The 20864-nt window shown below is 51.2% G+C and overlaps 2 protein-coding genes across 3 annotated transcripts in view; one reads left to right on the forward strand and one right to left on the reverse strand.

Moving 5' to 3' along the window:
- Positions 1-5929: 5929 nt before the first annotated feature.
- Positions 5930-15439, reverse strand: NAIF1 (nuclear apoptosis inducing factor 1). Its single transcript, XM_025914576.2, has 3 exons — positions 14079-15439; positions 10684-12393; positions 5930-10598 (listed from the first exon to the last, which is right to left on the reverse strand). The coding sequence occupies exons 1-2, from the start codon at positions 14587-14589 to the stop codon at positions 11921-11923; spliced, it is 984 nt and encodes a 327-aa protein (XP_025770361.1). The 5' UTR covers positions 14590-15439; the 3' UTR covers positions 5930-10598; positions 10684-11920.
- A 236-nt stretch (positions 15440-15675) lies between these two features.
- SLC25A25 (solute carrier family 25 member 25) overlaps positions 15676-20864 on the forward strand; it is a 35676-nt gene continuing 30487 nt past the window's right edge. Inside the window, exon 1 of one of the 2 annotated variants that reach the window (XM_086684124.1) lies at positions 15676-16045. In XM_086684124.1, the coding sequence (XP_086540250.1) occupies positions 15791-16045 (255 nt within the window). In that variant the 5' untranslated portion in view covers positions 15676-15790. The remainder of the gene's footprint in view (positions 16046-20864) is intronic. The other variant, XM_086684125.1, reaches the window with a different exon arrangement.

The raw sequence follows: 20864 nt of genomic DNA on the forward strand, positions 1-20864 counted from the left end.
TGTAAAGGCCCTGGGGTCAGGAGGCGGAGTTTAGGGGCTCCAGTGTGGCTGGAGTGTGATGCATGAGAGTGAGAGTAGCGGGAACTAGAGCTGAGAGGTGGGAAGGGACAGATCACGAGGGCCTTTTCCCAAAGCACAATGGGAAGCCATTGCAGGACTTTAAGTTGAGATGGAAACTGAGGTACAAAGGGGTTAAGCAACATGCCAAGTCACAGAAAGCACTGGAGACAGAAATGGAATTCAGGTCTGGCTGGCTCTAGCACTCACGCTTTCACTCCTTGCTGGAGGGGACAGAGGGGACTATCTCATCCACCTCCACGCTGTCCAGCTGAGGAGACTGTCGCCTAGGAAAGGGAACAGGCTGGCCCTAAGTGGCAGGGTAGAACAGGGACTAATCTAGAACTCAGACCTCCAGGCCCCCAGCTCCCTTCTCGCACCCAGCTGGAGCAGTCCTGGCCCAGCCTTAGCCAAAGCCCCACCCCACCCCCCAACCCCGGGGACACTATTGACGTGTGGAGGGCAAAGGGCTGTCGCTTCTTAGGCCCCGGTTATCTGTGTCAGCCAGGTATCCTTGTTTCCCAATTTGCACTAGTGGTTGGTTAAAACCTGAATCTTGGAGCCTTCCAAGGTCACACCAGGCTCACAAGTGGACCCAGACTCTTGAGGTAATTGAGTGAGACCTGCACTGCACTTTCCTCTGGCCACCCTGCCAGGGAGGGTCAAATTCCAGTCCCACTGACCTCCCAGTCCCCCTGAGCCTTCCACCTAGGCTCAAAAGCAAAAGTGCTCCGAGCACATGGGGGCACAGTACCAAGAAATGGGGCCAACCGGCCAGGCATGTCTGCAGCCCCACTTGTCAGCACAATCCCCGGACTGAAGATCCTGGGACACACAACTTACTGTTTTTGTTTGTTTATTTGTTCCGGAAGAACATGTCTAGAACTGAACTTGCTGTGTCAAAGAAACCTGCTTTTAAAGATTTTTGATGATGGGGTGCCTGGGTGGCTTGGTCGGTTAAGCGTCCGACTTTGGCTCAGGTCATGATCTCACGGTCCGTGGGTTCGAGCCCCGCGTCGGGCTCTGTGCTGACAGCTCAGAGCCTGGAGCCTGTTTCAGATTCTGTGTCTCCCTCTCTCTCTGCCCCTCCCCTGTTCATGCTCTGTCTCTCTCTGTCTCAAAAATAAATAAACGTTAAGGATTTTTGATGAACTATCAGCAAATAGTCCTCCCGGGATTTTGCACCAATTACCACTCCTTGTAAAGGAGAATAAAGGGTGTTCCCCCCATTGTCTGTCACCAGTAATGCCTAAGAGCTCTCTTTTCGTAATTTTTGCTACTTGGATAGTCCAGCCCCTCTCGTTAATGTTTGAATTTGCACTGTTTGTCATCGAGGAGGGGTTCTCAGACTTCATGTGTATCGAAGTAATCTACATACAGCCTTTGTCACAAAACCGAGAAGGCATGCACACACTGGGGGAAAAATATTTGCAAAAGTAAGGTTAGCAAAGGACTTGTATCTGATGTATAAAGAACTCTAAATGCTTATTAATAAGAAGACTATTTAAATAGAATAGACACCCCATCAAGAAAATCTACAGACGGCAAGCAACCACACCATTAGTCTTAGAGAAATACAAATTCAAACCATAGCGAGGTGCCGCTTCACACCTACTAGAATGGTCAAAATTTAAACCCCACCAAAGGTTGATAAGAATAGGGAGCCACTGGAACTGTCATACACAATTGGTGGGAAAAGGTAAAACAATGCATTCACTTTGAAAAACAGTTTGGCAGTTTCTTAAAATATTAAACATACACCAACCGTAGGATCCAGCCATTCCACTCCTAGGTATTTCGGTTTAAAGTTTTTTAATGTTTATTTATTTGTGTGTGTGAGAGAGAGAGACAGAGCGCAAGCTGGGGGAGGGGCAGAGAGAGAGAGAGAGGGAGGGAGACAGAATCCAAAGCAGACTCCAGGCTCTGAGCTATCAGCACAGAGCCCGACGCGGGGCTGGAACCCACGTACCGTGAGATCACGACCTGAGCTGAAGTTGGACCTTAACCGACTGAGCCACCCAGGCGCCCCATTCCACTCCTAGGTATTTATCCCAGGGAACAAAAGCATTTGTACCTACAGAGTTGTACAGAAGGGTTCACAGCAGTTTTATTTGTGATAGTTAAATATTGTATCTGAAGGAAGGAATCGTTTAAGGGGGGGGGGGGCCTCTTCTGTGAGCACCTGCTACATATGGGGAGGGGGTGTCCTGAATCACAAAATGTTGGTCATTTTACAGATAAGGAAACCGAGATCTTCAGAAATAAACTGCTTCTTAGGTAAGGAAGGGTCTCTTGGTTACAAATAACAGGCATCACTCGAGTTAGTTACCCACTGCAAAAAGTGGAAGGGTCTGTAAAAACACAGGGGTCCCGCAGTCAGTGGCAAAAGGGGGGCTCGCGAGGCGGAGATGGGGATGAGGAACGTTATGGAACCTTGGTCCCTTACGTCCTGCCTCTTCTCAGTTGTTCCCTCCTTCGCCTGCCTCTGCTGAGCTACCTTTTCCACTTCTTGGTGTGGGTTGGGGAGAGAGGTTTAAACAGCCTCCAAGACTCAGTGGGTTCCTAATCCCCAGTTCCGTGTTTGGGGGAAAGCAAACTGATTGGCTCGGTTCGGACGGGTATCGTCTCTTCATCCAATCAGCTGTGGCCAGATGGGCGGGATCACCTGGTTCGGACCGAGAGGGAGGTGAGTGGAAATGTAGAGCTGAGGTCGGCCAGTGCTCTCAAACTTGAGCCTTAAGATCACCTAGGAGCTTGTAAAACATGCTCACCCGCCCCACTCGCAGCCGACACCCTGGGATCCGTTTCCGTTGGTCGGGACGGGGGCTCAGCAATGTGCCTTAACAGCTAAAGCGCAAACTCCTCGGGTTACAGCTTGAGAAACAGGTACTCTAGGCAGATACTCCGAAGGGATTTGGACCTGGAATCTGAATCGCGAACCCTCAGGGTGGGACCCTTAGGTCTCCCAGCTGCTAATGACAGACACCTGCTTAAAATGGAGGAAGCAAACCTGGAGATTTGCAGGTGCTGTGACTGGATCCTGGAGGGTAGATCATTGTTCCAGGAACTGCCGGATTGAAGTCCCGAAACCCCAACTGGAATCTTGTTCCACCTTCTGCTGAGCCTTTCCCGGATTGGTTTCGTTAATAGGTGCACTTTCTCCTTGGGGTGACCTCCTGGGGGCAGACTCTCCTAGGTTCCGGTGGGTCACGTGCTCACCCTTAACCAATCACTGGGGACAGAGGGATGCATTGCTCTCCTGGACCAATTCTGGGCCACAGTCCTACCGCGGAAGCCTGTACTGGGATCCCTCCCTCATATTGCATGGAATCAAATGGAAGAGGGTTGCGTAGTCAGGACCAAACCAGAGTGCCGCAACCAAGAAGAACCGTGGGTGCTGAGCGGGCACTAAAAACAACCCGAAGAGATCATGGGTGTCTTTTGGCCCAACCTCCCATCTGGACAGGACCCGGTTGGAGGCCTGCCTGGAAACGATTTCTGCCAGCCTCAGCCTCCGTGGTGGTCCCCTGCAATGGCCGGTCCCCATTTGTGCTTGGTTCTTGACAGGCAGGTGGCATGTGAATGTCATTACCACAAGTCAAGACTGACTCAGCTTCCAGCCAAGCAAAGAGCCCAACCCAGATCCTCCCAGTGAGTCAGGCCCAGACTGGGCAAAGGAGGGGTGGCCCGGAGGGGGGTTCACCCTAGGCATCATTCCAGCTAGGATGGACAAACCTGTCATACGCATGGAGAGAAACAGGAATTTGGCACCCAGGCCTCCGGCTTACCAACCTCTGCCTACAGCTGCCTTCCTCTGGCCCTTCCCAAGGGATACAAGCTGGCCCCAAAGGGTGAAGTACAGAGCTCACAAGCTGATTTCTGTGGGCTGACTCTAGCCCACAGGTGTGTTTTGTTTGGCTTGCACAGAGTGTACAAATATTTAGTAGTCAGTATATGTTTAAACGGGGAGATTGCACATGAAAGCCCAGATTTCTGGCTGTTTTTGTAAAAAGGAAATATCTGGCAGGATGGGCCCACATTCCTGACTGTCAGACCTGCCTGAGGCCAAGTTCAGCCTCCATCCAGCCAACCCCATGCGGGAGCCGGCAGGGGACTTGTTAACTGAGCCAGAGGACTCTTATCTGAGTGGTTGTAGGCCTGAGTTTGTGACCCTGGGATTAGAATCCTTGGAGAACGTGCTGAGAGGGGTCCTTAGGTGAGCCCCTTCCTGCCTCTTGATGTCTTCCTATCTATTACCCACCACGACCTAGGTCCTGCGTGGAGCCCTGGGGCTCCTCCCGGCCCGTGCACAGCCATCACATGATTCATCTGCTTCATTTTCCTCACTTAATCTTCTCATTATCTCCCCCCCCCCCCACACCCCGCAGGCAGGGGTTGCACAGGAGGAGAAACCCCACAGCCAGGTGGTGTGATGGGATCTGCCCAAGGTCACAGCACTCAGGTGGGGTGTGTCCTCTCAGGGCAGAGCTCCTGATGCACCTGTCACAAGACCGGGGTCCAAGCCACAGCTCCAGAAGGCTGATTCACGCTCACATGCTCATGGGAGATTGACTCACAAAGAGGAGGCTGTGTAGCCAGGCACACCTGGGGTGGACTCCCAACTCCACCACTTACAAATTGCATGCCATCAGGTGAGTCTTGCTTTAGTCTCTTTATCTGTCAAATGCAAAACATCTCATGGGAAATGCTGCCACTGTTCAATTCAGTTGACGCTTGCAATAAAAAGTCTGTCAAATACCTGTTGGTGAGCTGCACCACGTGCTTGAAAAGTAGCTATGAAGAAGAGTGATGTTCTGACTCTTGGTTTCGGCTCAGGTCATGATCTCATGGGTTGTGAGTTTGAGCCCCTCAATCAAGCTCTCTGCTGACAGTGTGAAGCCTGCTTGGGATTCTCTTTCTCTCCTCTCTCTGCCCTCCCATGTCTCTCTCTCTCTCTCTCTCTCACTCAAAATAAACAAATAAACTTAAAAAAAAAACTGATGCTGTTGCCATAGGGCAGTTGTTCTTAACTGGGGGGAGATTTTGCACAGGGTGGGGGGCATTTAGCAATGTCTGGACACAGTTCTGACTGTCACCACCGGATGGGATGTGCTACTGGCATCTAGTGTGCACAGGTCAGGATCCCGCTAAACAGCCTACAGCACATAGGCTGGCCCCCTATATTCCTTGGACTGAGGAATGATCCAGTCCAAGAAAACAATCATGCTGGGCACCTGGGTGGCTCAGTAGTGAAGCATCTGATTTCGGCTCAGGTCACGATCTCTTGGTTTGAGAGTTCGAGTCCCACTTCGGGTGAACTCGTGCCCCGCTTTGGGTAAACATGAGCCCTTCAAAGGGTGAGCATGAGCCCTGCTTCAGGTGAGCCCTGCTTCTCTCTCTCTTCTCTGCCCCTCGTGGGATTCTCTCCCTCTCTTCTCTCCATCACTTGCACCCTTCCTCTCCTCAAAAATAAAAAATAAAAAAACAACAAAAAACAACAAAACAAAAAAACCATGCTGAGGTTGAGAAATCCTTCTACAGCAGGGCCAAGACATTTAAACATGCTATTGCACTACAATGCGAAAAATAGGTGAGACAGAAAGCACAGGGTGTGACTCAAGAAGACTCCCTGGAGGAAGTGACACCCAAGCCGGATGTGAAGGATGAATAGAAATTAGGAAAGTGATGAGGAAGAAAGTTGTTCTGATTAAGAGGAATAGCAAAGGTAAAGGTCTGGAGGGTAGAAAGAGCCTGACATTTTTAAGGAAGTAAACTTTATTTTTCCTTCCGGTTTTATTGAGATACCATCAATGGACAAATGTGAGAAATAAGCCCGCTGACCCAATCAAAGGAGGGACGCGGAGACTCGGAGCACAGTGAAGCGAAGCTTTAATCAGCGTTCTCACAAGAGCTGGTGTCTGATGGACAGACACTCCAGAAGGCAACAGCAGACAATTTATCTCCTAGCATGAAGTCCCTCCCCTGGTTCCTCATTGGCTGAGTACTACAGAGGCAAGTCCCTCCCCTGGTTCCTCATTGGCTGAGTACTGCAGAGGTCACAGCCTTACCTGGGTGTCGTCTATGCCCGTGTAAGGCAAAAAGCAGTCTGACTGGAACAAATGTACATTCCTTGAGGTGACACAGGAAGAACTGAAGTCCTTTGGCGCACACTTATTGCAAAGCCCATGAAACATAAGCCCCCAAAGTGGAAAGGGGAAGAACCAGGAAGTAAAGCATCTAAGGGTTTGGGATTCCATTGTGCAGCAGGGAGGGGTTCGTACATATTTCCAATATGTTGTAATCCTATTGTTAACCAGACAGCACAGCTTTTCTTTGGTATTTCTAACAATGAATCGCTTACTTCTCACAATAAGGAAGTAAACTTTCACGGTGGCTGGAATGAAGTACAAGATGGGAGGCAGCATCAGACCATGAAAGGCCCCTGTAGGTCACATGCAGGAGCTTATACTTCAGCCTGAGAGTTAAGGGAAGTCCTTGAAAGAATAGAACAGGGAGTGGCCTGGTTTGATTTGCTTCTGAAGACTCTGGAAGGGTGTGGAAGCAGGGAGGCTGCTGTGGGTAACTCAGGTGAGAGAGAGACAGGTGGATAGACTTGAGGGTTAGAAGCAGCCTTAACCACTGGAGGATGTGAGGGGCAAGGCCACGGGAGGAAACAAGGATGTCACCTGGGCTTCTAGCTCGGGCAGCTGGGGAGTAAGGGTGCCATTCTCAGAGCTGGGCTAAAGCCAGGAACAAAGTGGACAAGGCTGCTGAAACCGAGTGGCTCCCAGTGAGGGGACTGTTGGAAAACAAGAGAGTCCATGTGGACTAGAGTTAGGGAGAATGGTGTGGGGAGCCATGGGGGTGCACAGCAGTGGGGGAGCCTACCCAGGAAGTGATATCCAGGCTGAGCCCCAAGGGCCACCCAGGAGTTGGCCAAGGAAGAGGTGGGGCACAGAAGGTTGATGGCCCAGATTTGACAGAGAACCAACACATTCCAGCCATGCCAACTTCAGCTCATCTTCTATTTATTTATTTATTCATTCATTCAGACAGACAGAGAGGTGGGGGGAGAGGCAGAGAGAGAAGGGGACAGAGGATGCAAAGCGGGCTCTGTGCTGACAGCAGAGAGCCGGATACGGGGCTCAAACCCAGAGCCGTGAGATATGAACGGAAGTCAGGTGCCTAACCGACTGAGCCACCCAGGCTCCCCTCATCTTCTCTAATTAAAAGAGTGGGTTTGTCTCTGCCTGTTCCTCTCCGTAAGCACCTTGCCACTCTCTCCAGCCCTGACCAATTGTCTGGAATTTCCCCAGGGGTCAGGAAGTCTTTTTCAGGGAGATCTCCGAGCAGGTCTGCACAGATAGGCCCCTTTCTAATGTGCAAAGACTTCCACAGTAGAAGGAGCCAAAGTACACCCTCCCCACCCCCGCCCCGCCGCACTGCCACCTGCCAAGGGTTTTTGCTTCTAATCTCTTGGCTCAAAGCTACAGGAAATTGAAAATAGGTTCAATAGGGTGTCTTTCAAAATCTGGGGAGCTCTCTTCCCTCCTGACTGGTAGAATGCTGGAATGTGGAGGAGAGGCTGTCTTTCCTGGGTCAGGAGTCCTGACCCCCATTTGTAATAAAAGCAGCAAGTTAGCTTGATTCCAGAGATGGCCTCCATCCGTTCCTCCCCTCCCCGTCTGCGAGAGCCACAGCTCCATCAAGAGGCGGAGTCTCTTCCTTCATCCCCTTGAATCTGGGCTACCAGGTGACTGCACGACCAAGAGAAAAAGTGAAGTGTTGCTGTGCCAGATGGAAACCTAATCTTTCAGAGGACAGGCAGCTTCCGGTTCTCGTTTTTGGAACCCCAGCCACCATGCTGTGAGGGAGCCCAAGCAGCCACGTGGAGAAGCCCATGGAGAGGATGGAGTTCCCAGCCCACGTCCATCATTAACTTGTGAGACATGTGCGTGAGCTCTCTTGGAAGTGGAGGGTGCCCCAGCAGACACTGAGAGAGACAAGCTGTTCCCTCTGAGCCCTGCTCATACTGCAAAATCACAAACAAATAAATGCTTGTTGTTTTACGCTCAAACCACTTTTGACAAAGCTCCCATTGTGATCTCAAGACTCACTAGCTACCCCTTTGGAGTATCAAGTCACTGCAATAATGATGACAGCAGCCAGTATTTATTGAGCACACGTCACGTCCTAGGCACACGCTAAGTGTTATGTACCTGATCTCATGAGATGGGTTAATACTTACAGTGCTTAGGACAGTGTCTGCACATGGTAAGTGCTCAATAAACAGTAGCTATTTGGGGCACCTGGTGGCTCAGTCGGTTAAGTGTCCAACTCTTGATTTCAGTTCAGGTCATGATCTCACGGTGCTGACAGCGGGGAGCCTGCTTGGGATTCTGTGTCCCCCTCTCTCTCTGCCCTTCCCCCGCTTATGCTAGCTCTCTCAAAAATAAGTAAATAAAGAAATAAACTTAAAAATTTCAACAGAAAATAAATAGTAGCCATTTCCATTGAATAACACTGCATAATAGCCCCAGCACGTGGGGACTGTAATTCATCATCCCCGCTTTAGAACTGAGAAAACTGAGGTCCGGCAAAGTTAAGAGACACAGTGAGTAAATAGTGGAACCCAGCTCAAGCCCAAACCTGCCTGAGCCCAGGGGCTTTTTTCTGGCCCCTTGGTCCTGCTGGGCAAACTACAGTTCACAAAGGACACCTTTCTGAAAGACTGCCATCAAAATGGTTTAAAACGCAAAAGGTCTCCACCCCTTGAACCAGTAAGTTTCAGTGGGTTGGATGATCTCCCACATTTCAGGAAGGACTCCAAAACAGTCACCCCCAATGTAAGTGACAGTTCTCCAGTAGCAGCATCAAGGTGAGGTGGGTTTAATTCTGTTAAACCACCCCTTTCCCTCTTAATATGAACGTCCAAAGCCTGCAGAGAATTAGAGAGGTCACTGTGTTTCTCTTTGAAGTGCCAAGAACAATTTAGCACATCGTGCCTCCTAGGCCTCCTCATTTGACCTAGAGACTTCTCAAGGTTAGGCTCAAATGGTCTCTAGGTGATTTCACATCTGACTGGCAGCAAGATTAGCATGGTTAAGAACAAGAGTTAAGAGCATAGGCCACCCCAGAGAATCAGGTAGCTGTGTGATTTTAAGCAAATGGCTTAACCTCTCTGATCTTCAGTGTCCTCATCTGCGAACTGAGAACAGTATTATTACCTAATTCGTGGGGCTATTGCAAGGAGCCAATGAGGTAATGCCTAGACAGAGCAGGGGCTTGGTTAATTCTGTTTTTATTATTACTAACTACGGGAGAGAGTGATAACTACATCCAAGAAGGCTGGGCTCCCTCCAGAATTAAGGCCACTCTTAAGTGAGAATATGTGCTAGGCAGGACTTCTCAACTGTCAGCAGCAACTCCTGAGAACCACCCTCACTGAAGCGTGCTCCATGATTCCATGATCTGTGATTCCAGCTGAGATTAAGTCTTCTAGCAAAGTTCATCTGTAACCTTCAGGAAATACCAGAATCACCCAGAGAGCTTGTTTACAAAGCAGATTCTTAGAGCTCTCCTTCCAGGAGTCTCTTTTAGGTTTTACGTGGGGTCAGGTTTGGGATATGTTTACCCAAGTAATTCTCATCCAGAGTCTGAAACATTGACCTAAACCAAGGATAGGCAGACTTTTCCATAAAGGAGAGTAAATACTTTTGGCTTTGTGGGCCAGATGTCTCTGTCACAACTGCTCGGCTCTGCTATTGTAGCACAAAACCTGCCACAGACATTAAGTAAATGAAGAGTTGTGGCTGTGTCCAATAAAACTTTATTTACAAAGACAGGTGGTGGGCCAGATATGACCTCTGGGCCATACTGTGCCAGCCCCTGCTCTCTGCCAGCCCATATCTCTTCCACCTATAACCAATAAAGACACGGATATGTGTAAAAAAAAAAAGTGATACATATATATTTTTTTTTAATTTAAAATTATGACCTGAAAAGAAGCAGTCAGTTTAAGTGATCCAGGATTCCTCCTTATACCCAATTGGAACAGATCCAATACTGGCTCAGGTTGCCAACCCCAGAGAAAAACCAAACCAAGTGGCAAGTCCTCAGGAAGTCTCCACAGCTTCCCGGCCAGGGCTGTCGGGCTCCACGGAGGGAGCGTGCCCGGGCTGCCAGGGGCTGCTGCTTTCCAGCCCGCGGAGCTTTCTTTCCGCCATTCACCCCCTCACCAGCCTGATTCCTCTCCATTGCTCTGTAGCCGACGCTGCACCCGTGCTCCACAGGGGGGGTGGACCGTACTGTACTGCGGTCACCTCCCGACCATCTCTGGGAGCATCTTCCGGTGATTGCAACTGCAGAGCAAGCAATTCCAAACGTACATGCCCAGAAGCGCAGCACCTCCATGGTTTAGCTGAGATCCGGAGCCTCGAGTTGCAACCGTTGGTCACGCGTGGCCAAGGCACCGGCAGCAAAATGGCAATCCCGGGGAATGATCTGGGGAGATGCGAGCGTCTCGGTGATCGATGGCGATTCTGAAAATGAAACAGACAAATGCCATCTGGGTAAACTCCCTACAGAAGGTGACAGAGCGTCAAGACGGAACAGGGAACACACTACCTCCTTCCGCACTCCGAGGTCGGTCTGCTCTTCCCCGAGCACAGAAGTCAAAGGTCCCGCGTCTTAGGTCAGCTCTTGCTCTCCCCCTCAGACACTCGGGGCCAATCAGGCCTTCAGATTCGCCCAGCCAGGCAGTGGGAGTCCCGCAGGAACACGAGGCGCTGAATAATGGGACAGGGAGTCCGGGGCGTGATGCTGAGGAGGCTTTTTCCCACAATGAGTTTCGGAATCGTGGAGTCAGTAGAGAGGAAAGGATGAAGGGTGTGGCCAGAAGGGGGGTGTGCCCCCCGCCCTTTCCCAGAAGGGGTCCGTGGTACAGAATAAAGACAGCTGGCTTGAAGCAAGCCTTCTGGAAGAAGCCAACCGGTCACCTCAGATTCACTGCAGGGGCGGGGCGGGTGGGGGGAGGGGGGGAACAATACGATTCCAAGCGGGTCTGTTTTCTCTCGAATTTACAGCACCTAAAGCCTGATGCCCAACCTGAGTCAAGAGCTGTCAGGACAAACCACTAAAGGGCTGCCCAGGGATGCAGTGGAGGACAAGACGGTGGCCAAGCTGTCCCCACCGCACCCAGCATCCCTGAGCCCAGCGGGCCCCATCCTGGGTGTAATGCAGAGGCAGCTCAGGGTATATACCAAGGGGGCCCCTGTCAGGCCCGGGCTGGGGTGGGGTTGGGGAGAGCACAGATTGACTAGAATCCCCTGAGAACTGAGGCACAGTGCAAAGGAGAAAAGGGTGGAGTTTCCTCTTCAGGCCTAGTCACTTTGCCTCCCTAGGGAGGAAGAAGGTATTGTGTCACTGCCAGCACCACTGACATCTTATTCCAAACGATGACACTGGGTTGGGTTGGGAGGGGTGGGGGGAAGGGGGAGAATTTCAGCACAGACCCCGGCTGGGAGACGGCCCCCAGTGAGAACCTCCCTTACAGTTGTCCTAGACAGGGTCTGGGTCGTGTCCCAAGCCCTGGCTCATGACAAGGTGTGGAGCCTCACCAGCGCCCACCGCCCACCTAGCCAATCTTCAGGCTGTCAGCCAGGCAGATCAAGTGGTGAGGGTAAGAGAGTGCGGGTCCCAGGAGCCCAACAAGTTCTTCTCGGTCTCCCTCACTCCTCCGAAACTGCGGACCCCTAACAGTCTATCAAAGAGAGAGCTGTCCACGTGGCCAGTCACAGAACCCACGTACAAGACCACAGTGACGTCATCCAAACAGAGCAGAAGGCTGGCGCCACCCCCGTCCTCATTGGATGATGCTGTCGGGCTGCCCGTTCTGGGCCACCTGTCCGGGGTCAGAGGCGGGAGCGGGGTTGGGCGTGTTGCTCTGCAGGTAGCGGCGGAAATCTTTGATCATGGGCCGGAGGACCTGGATGAGGACACTCAGCGCTGCCTGGGTGCCCTCCATGGCCTGGGCCTGGCGCTCCTGGGCGCAGGCCTGGACCTCCTGGGAGCGGCGGATCATCTGCAGTAGGTCGTTCTGCTGCTCCAGGTGCTGGGCGATCTCCTTCACGTGCAGATTGGTAACTCGCTGCTCCTGGATCAGCTTGGCGGAGTTGAGGGCAATGCGGCTCTTGAGCGCCTGGGGTTTGACCGAGGTATCAGCGTGCTGAGCCATCATCTCCACGGGGGCCTCGGCGGGCAGGGGTGGGGGCGCCTCAGCGGTACAGTACTCCACCACTCCCTCCTCCAGCGTGTGATAGGTGGTCTCCGTGGGGACTGTGGGGGAAGAAAGAGCAAAGGCAGTGGCAGGTCACCTGCTGAAAAGAATGAAGCTGGCCACACAGGGCAGGGAGGAGGCCGTTAAGCCGTATTCTGGGGGAATTCAGGTCCTTTGGCTTTAGAGCTCTTCTTGCATAAATCTAGAATCTAAAGCGTTTAGAATCTACTTGGTAACCATAGGACCAGTCCCAGATCAGGCAAAAGCAAAGATGCTGATAACAATGCTGGTGCACAGAGCGCCTACTATGTGCCAGGCACCGTGCTAAGCCCTTTGCACGCGTTAGCTCGACGAATCCTCAGAATGACACAGAGAGGCAGGCACTGTCGTGTTCCGTTTTGGAGATGGGGAAACAGACTCAAAAACGTGGAGTACTCGCCCAAGGTTACACAGTTTATTCAACAGGCCCAGGAAGCAAGCTCAGGTCTCCCTAACACCGGAGTCCAACTTGCTCAGAACCACCGCACTGGGATGCTTCCAGCCGATAAAGGCAGGGCCACATGCTCTCCAGTGCCAGCACTCAGCAGCCATCTTGGGTGGGACTCTGCTTGAAGCGTTTGCAGCCACACTTGCCTTATCTCCCTCCTTCTTTTATGGCCAAGCAGTTGCTGAAGTGCCCAATAAATGCCTCCTGTCTCCTTGGCCAAAGGAATACCTAGAGGTCCTTCCTGTTCTAGAGCAGCAACTGCTTTAGACTAGTGTTCGATCCTCTTTCCCACCTGCTATCCTTAGAAAATATGGCTGCAGGGGGGGATGGCACTCACACACACACCCAATTCCCCAGAGCTCCACTGAGGATCACTGACTGATACAGGCCAATAGCCCAGCACAAACAAGCAGTTCACGGTCACTGGTACAAACCCTTATCTGAACTGAAAAATCCAACCAAACCATCGTCATTCATAGCTGAGAACCTTTGAAGGAATTCTGGGTGGGCTGTTTGGGCCTCCACGCCTGTGGGAAAGGTCAATTTTCTCTATCCTTCAGTGCCAACATCAGCTCTGGGTCCCCACCCCGATCAGGAAGCCCCTTCCTTCTGAGTCCTTAGGTTCTCCTGACTGACACTACGGTTATTCATGTGTGTCTTATCTGTCCTACTAGAATATAGCTGGCCTATATTTTAAACACCTTGGGAATCCAAATCCCGGTGCCAAGCACAATGTTTGAATGGAGTAAGTGCTGGTGTTTGAGGAGTGAACGAACAGATTAACGCTAGGAACCATGAGGTTTCTGAGCAATGCCTGATGAACGTTTGCCGCACTGAAAACCCAGAACGTCTTTGTCCAGAATCGATGCCTTACTTGGGTATTATTATTCCCATCTATCTGTCCATTCGACAAATATGTCCTGACTGCCTACTATGTGCCAGTCCCTGTGATAAGTCCCGTGGGGATACAGACATGGTCTCTGTCTTCAAGGACCACAGAGTTCAGTCAGTCATGGACACGAATGATGGCAAAACAGTTGAGAGCAATCCAGCCCATCAGAAGTCCAGACTGTGTGCTGAGGAAGTCCCAAAGAGAGTGAGATCACTTCTGTCTGCGGAGCTCTTGGAAGGCCGGGTGGTCTTCCAAGACTCCCATCTGACCTTTGACCCTTGGCAGCCAACCTTCCCCGGGCTGCCCCAGCTCTGGCTGGCCCTTCCCATTTATGCACGACGGACTGGGCGGGAGAGGTCACTCACTCTGTGTCAGGGTGACCGTGGCTGCGGCTGCAGTGGCTGTGGGTCCAAGGGCCACGGGGTGGATCTCTGTGGTACTGGGCAAGCTGATGATGGTAGCCTCGCCCAGCAGGTTGCAGATGCGCTGTTGCATGGGGGTGAGCAGGACGGGGGCTACAGCTGGGCCACCGCCGCCACTGCCACCACCTGTCCCAGGCCCACCGGCTCCATCCTCCTCTGTGGGCCCTGGGGCCTCGCCACCCTCCACCGCTGCCCGGACCTGGGCAACCTTGCGACGGACCTCGGTCTTGAGGTCAGACCACTTCTTCTTGACCTCAGGCAGCTCCCTGCGGCAGGTGGCCACCGCGTTGACCCTTCTTAAGATGCCGTGCCAGGCCGCACTCTTGGCAGCCAGAGGGACCCCGGCGTTGAAGTGGTTCACCAGCAGGTGCTTCTTCAGTTCCAGCTCCTCTACGATGATTTCCACCTCTCGCTCAGAGAAGTTCATCTTCCTCTTCTTGGCTGGGACGGCCATGGCCTCTCCCCACCCTCCCTTTTTAAAGAAATTATAATCCCCCCAGCCGCCCCAATTCCCCTTCTCTTCTTCCTCAACCTCGCCTCTCACCCACCCCCCTACAGGGGATAGGCCGGGCTTGCCCAAGGCCAAGCACCAGGCCTTTGGTAACCCCCCTCGCTACGCAAAGTGCGTAGGGCCCAGCCCCGACCGGCCCGGCCGCTGCCAGCCAGCTGCGTAATGGCTTCCTGAATCTGCCTCTTCCGCCGGGGCGTGCGGAGATCCGCCCACTTCCCCTTTTCCCGCCTCCCACACCTTCTCCCGGGGAACGTGCCCTCCTGGTTGGCCGCGGCTCAGGCATCACGTCGATCACTGGTTCTTGTGATGTGTCGCTCAGCTAAAGGACACGCCTATTTGCTGGAATTGGCCTGATCATTGGTCTGTCGCTACAGAGCGCTCCGCCCACCTGCCTTTATTCACTTCCATTGGAAAATCGTTCTGTCCTTCAATCGTCAGTATTACGACTATTAAACGCCGTTAAATTCAGCTATTTTATTGGTGGTTTAGGGAGTTCGATTACCGAAACCCGGCCTCCTGAGGATACCTAGTGCTTTTGGCCTTGAGCCACTGGCCAATTAATTTTTAATTCTACTCACGGGGGCCAACTCTGCCTTGCAGCCTCAGCTCACAAGTGCTCTTCACACAAATCCTACTTCCCACCCGAGACTACGATATCTCCGTACATGACCGCTCCTCCCAGCCTTACGATTCCTCAGCCTAAACAGCGTTTCTCAATGGAAATTGGACACGGGGCCTTCCGCCTGCTAGTCACATAACTTCTGCCTATCACGGCGTGACTTCCTCTCTCTGGCCCAGTTCAGCCAATCCCCACCTCTTTCAATTTGAATCGGCCGCAGGCTGAGCAGGGATCGCCCCGCCTTCTCCATTGATCCGCGCAGTGCCCGCGGCGTGCGCGGTCCTCGGGGAGGCTCCGCCCCGCCCAGGTGGCCGTCGGGGCCTGTGACTGGCCCACGGCGCGCCTGGGGGCGTGGCCAACAAGGCGGCGCGCGGCGGGGCGGGGCTCCCGGAAGCGGCCCCTCCCGCCCCCTTGCCGGCTTCTTCCATCCCGCGCTCGCCGTCTGGGGACTCCAGCGTGTCTTCCGCGTTCTCCCCGCCGGCCAGCCGCCCCCGCCTCGCGCCCGGCGCCCCTGTCTCGCGCCCGATGGTGAGCAGTGTGTTGTGCCGCTGCGTGGCTTCCCCGCCGCCGGACGCCGCCACCGCCGCCTCGTCGTCCGCCTCGTCGCCGGCGTCCGTGGACCCGTGCGGCGGCGCCGTCTGCGGGGGCCCGGACCACCGGCTGCGCCTGTGGAGCCTCTTCCAGACCCTCGACGTCAACCGTGACGGCGGCCTGTGTGTCAACGACTTGGCCGTGGGACTGCGGCGCCTGGGACTGCACCGCACCGAGGGCGAGCTTCGGGTAGGCGGCGCGCACAGTCCGCGCGGTCTGGGAGGGGGCTTCTTCGCGCCGCAGCTCCGGGGGCTCGGGGTGACAGGTCTGGCTGCTTGGTGACAGGTCTGAACAGCCCGGCTTTTTGAGCAGCCCCTGGGAGCGTGGCAGGTCTGGTGGACCGCCTGTTGGGCTGGGTAGAACACCCAATTTGTGCCTTGGTGGGAGTGGAGCTGCTTCTTGACCTCTGTGGGTGCTAGGGCCAGGGGGAAAGGCTCTCCGTGGGCACAGGTGGGCACCGTCTGGGGCTGTCTGGTGGGCAATAGCCCTTTTTGCTTAGGCTTTCCCCAGAGTAGAAGGCCAAGTCTCGGGAGTCGCCTTTTGTCACCCACTGACCTTCCAAGCTAAGCTTGATGCTCTCCCCTACCCCCCATGGACTATTTCATCCATCCTCCAGTGGCACCCCTCCCTTCCCTTCTCGTTTCCATGCCAGCCGTGGGCCCTGATCTGGTTCCTCTCAGAAGCATGTGGGAGTTAGAAAAAATGGGAACTGGGGTTTGAGGCAGCTCTGTGAGGATGTGGGTGAAGACTGACAGTTCTCATCGTTTAGGCTCATCCCCATTGACGTGCTTATCCAGAAGATGGGATCGTGATCTAGAGTGAAAGAATCTGGGGGGAAAGTCTTCCTAAAAGTGAAAGTGTTGCAAACCTAGGATGTTGTTATTCCTGTTCTGGAGTGGGCTTTGGCCAAGGAGGATGGGGGGACAGAAGATGGATGGGGGGCCATAAAGAAAAGTGCTGTCCTTTCTTTATAAGAACCTCAAGCAGAGGCTGTCCCTTCCCCTTCTGTCTCTCATGGTGTTTTCCTGGCCCAGCCTGACTTGGTAGTCTCAGGCACTCTTCCCAAGTGTTTGATTCAGTGTGGCTTAACCTGATTTCCAGCCTGGACTAGAACTTCCGAGTGCTTTACCTAGTAACCTGTTTCTCTTGTGAGTTTAGTTTGTTTGGACCATTTGCACGTAAAACATTTGGAGAATCTCTCATCAAGTATGAAAAAAAAAGTCTGATAATACACCAGTGAATTAAATCCATTTGTTGGTTGGGTGGGTATCTGTAAGGTGTTTTTAACTCCTGCCCACAGTATATTGGATCAACATCTAAGGTATTTAACCCACTTAGGATCAGCCTAGGAAGACCAAAAGTAACACTGTGCAAGATAGAATCTTTGGGTAAGTCCAAGAGGCTTAGAGACCAGTTTAAGTTTTTTTTCTTCTTCTGAGTTTTACACAAAATGGCATTGTGAGCTAGATATTTTCCCATACACATCTGATGAATAAGTCACTTGGAAAGACAGGATGGCTAAACTCAGAGGGTCTGGGCTCAGTGAAGTGTGAGCCTATGTGAACCTTTCTGCTTTCGTGGACCTACCCACCTGATGTATGTTGCCAGGCACATCGAGGGCATCTGGCTGCAGGAGTTACTCAATATTTTTATGCCATGCTTTGTGCCACAACTGTAATTCATGATACATCTGATATTGATGCTCATCTTTTTTTTTTTTTTTTCTTTTTTTTGGTAGTAAATTTGTAATGGCATATAAGGAGAAAGTGACCATTTTTCTTTCAGGTGTTAAAAGAAAACTTTTTCAATTAACCAAAGGGAGCTTTGCCCCTTGGGGTCACATTGGCTCTAAAATCTTGGGCTCTGACTTATCTCAGTTCTGTGACATGAAAACAATTCCTTATTACTCTTTTGGTGTGTAGATTTAGTGTGAACTCGATTTCTACACCTCTTTCAGCTTGAGACACACAGAATGAACCAATTTACATCCAAGTTACCGCTTACATCCAAGAGCCACTTACATCCAAGTTCATCCTGTGGCAAATGGTTGAAGTATTAGAGAACCTCCTTTTTTTGTAAATAAGTGGGCCACAGGAAGACATACTCCCTCATGAACCCCCCCCATACCACTTCCTGTCGAAATTCTATCAGCTAATGCTACATACAGAAAAAGCGGTGTTGCAGTTTTGCAGAGCTAGCAAAACCAAAAGAGAATTTGGGGGCCCTTCTGTCCGAAATGGGGCATTGGAAAACACCATATCAAATTTTGGTAGCTTCTTCACGTGACCCAGAGGGTCAGTCTGAGATGCAAGGGTTTGTGCAGGAATCCACTGTGAGTGCTTATCAGTGGGTGGTGGTGAACCCAGGCCATGTGACTACACAAAGCCTCTTGCTGGCTTACAACAGGTCAAGCCAAGTTTTCTTTAGACACGAACCAGCCGTTTTTTGGCACCTGCCTTTATTTCAGAAGAAATTGGGACAGCTGAGGGAAAATAACTTAAAATGGAAGTGGGCAGAGAAACCCATGGCAGCCAGCCAGGGAAATCTTCTTTGTAAAGGGCATGTGAGCCAGAAGCCCGTCCTAGGACAAAAGAGGGGCAGGGCTTGTTAAAGAAAGAAAAGGGATGACGACAACAGTAGTGACTTTGGGAGATGAGGCTTCAGCTGGAGCTAATTATAGATTGCCTATTTCGGCAGTTGCATGTGACCAAACACCATCTTTGTTTTAAAACAAATTTGAAACCTCGGTTAGAGCTCAGGCAGCCAATTAGAGAACGCAATCTGGGTGACATGGAAACAGTTGTCCCTTCAGCTGAGGCTTGTGGGCCCTCTTAAGGGACTGGTGTTTCATGCAGGTGAGGATTCCAGAAGACCTGTTGAGTTTGCTCACTCAAAAGACTGGCATATGCGCCATGGAGTTTGAGCTCCACAATGACGTGGTGAAGGAAGCAAGACCGTGTTTTCACCCCATTTTACAGAGCAAGGAATAGAGGGCCGAAAAGACCATTTGGCCACTGAGGAATTACGCCAGAGAAGCAACTGGAACTGTCTTCTGATTCCTGCTCCACTCCTCTCTAACTCTACCTGTTTCTGAGGGACACACAGAGAGTTCCATCCCGGGCCCACAAAAGATGAGGAGAGATCCATTTAGAACCACGTCTGTTATTCCCCAAATAGATTTCAAGATTATCCAGAGATTATCCTATCCAAAACTGAGAATCCACCCTGCCCTAATTCTCCCCCTGACCTGAGCGGCATATAGTGAGGCAATATCTGTTGACTTGAAATAATTGAATAGAAGATTACCAATGTCAAGTTGGTATTGCTTAATCCCAGAAGGTACTGTTGAACTCTATACCTTTTACTTTATTCTCTTTCAAAGGTTTTATTTTTAAGTAATCTCTACACACAATGTGGGGCTTGAATTTATAGCCCTGAGTTCAAGAGTCACACGCTCTTCTCCCTGAGCCAGCCAGGTGCCCCGAACTCTATACCTTTTAAATGTTTGGCCTTTTGTGAGGAAGGTATTTACCTAGATAGCCAGACTTAGGTGAGATCATCTGCAGAAGAAAGAGCCTTATCATAGAAAGGGGATGGACAACATATAATATAATATAATATAATATAATATAATATAATATAATATAATATAATACAATATGATATAATGGCCCATTAGAAAAAGAAAAATGCTATTTGCAGATTGGATTGAATTCGTATATTAAACTGATTGTGTTTTATTGTTGCAAAATTGGTTCCTGGCTTGCAGTAATTATCAAGTCAACTAGAAGGTTTTTTTTTTTTTTTTTTTTAAATTCATTACCATTTGGAAAGGTGGAATGAGGTACCCCCGATCCTAAGACCAAATGATAAAACAGGAATATACCAGAGTGGGCCTCATCTGGATCTGCAGCTGGATTCCTTTGATGTTCAAAGAGTCATTAATTGTTGGAGCCTCACAGAAACCACAGGGGTTGAGAGAAACAATAACTTTGCTGGTATTCATTTCCAGTCCTGCTGAGTACAGCCTCAAGGTGAATCTGGTGAACACAACCCTACTTATCCATTTGGACTAGTCTCATTAACCTAAATCTGGGCAGACTTTTCATTTTTAACCATTTCTTCTTATACTAATGTGAATTTGGCAGAATCAAAGAATTTAGTCTTGGGAGGGTCACTGGCCATCAGAGGCCAGCCTCCCCGCCTAGTGTGGGGAGCTTTCCTCCTATGGCATCCTTCATAGACGGCCGTCCAGCTCATTCCATTGTGGACCTCGTCTGGGTCATTGTGAGTTCTTTCTTATGTCAGACAGTCTGCTCGCGTCTGCAAATGGTACCCATTCGCCCCAAGTGATCCAAGGACTCTGTGAGTATCTGAAAACAGCTGTCTTATCTTTCTATAATCTCTGCTGCTGCTTAAGGCAGGTTTTATCATGCATTTCTTTTTTTTTTTTTTTTTTTTTATTTTTTTGGGACAGAGAGAGACAGAGCATGAACGGGGGAGGGTCAGAGAGAGAGGGAGACACAGAATCGGAAACAGGCTCCAGGCTCCGAGCCATCAGCCCAGAGCCTGACGCGGGGCTCGAACTCCCGGACCGCGAGATCGTGACCTGGCTGAAGTCGGACGCTTAACCGACTGCGCCACCCAGGCGCCCCATCATGCATTTCTTGATATGCTGTCTGTACCTTTCGGGGTCCCTCATCTGAGGCAGGATACCGTGGGAGTACAGACTCCTCTCGGAAACATTGCACCAAGTCGAAGAAGCCAGTCACAGAGACCGTGTATTATGTGATCCATTTATATGAAAGTCCAGAATAGGGAAAGCTATAAAGACAGAAAGTAGACTAGTGGTTGCCTAGGCCTGGGAGGGGTAGGGAACGGAGAGATAAGAAGATGATAACTAAAGGTCTTGGGGGCTCTTTTTGAGGTGAGAAAATGTTCTACAGTTGACCATGGTGATGGTTGCACCTATCTGTGAATACACTAAAAACCACTGAATTGTATAAAT

Source organism: Puma concolor, chromosome D4, assembly GCF_028749965.1.
Source record: "Puma concolor isolate L17-30 chromosome D4, mPumCon1.1.hap2, whole genome shotgun sequence".
NCBI lineage: Eukaryota > Metazoa > Chordata > Mammalia > Carnivora > Felidae > Puma > Puma concolor.

Coding starts and splice junctions, on each gene's coding strand:
- NAIF1 (XM_025914576.2), bottom strand. CDS start 14,589: ATGGCCGTCCCAGCCAAGAAGAGGAAGATGAACTTCTCTGAGCGAGAG. Junction 12,394..14,078: donor CACGGTCACCCTGACACAGA/GTGAGTGACCTC, acceptor CTTCCCCCACAG/TCCCCACGGAGACCACCTAT.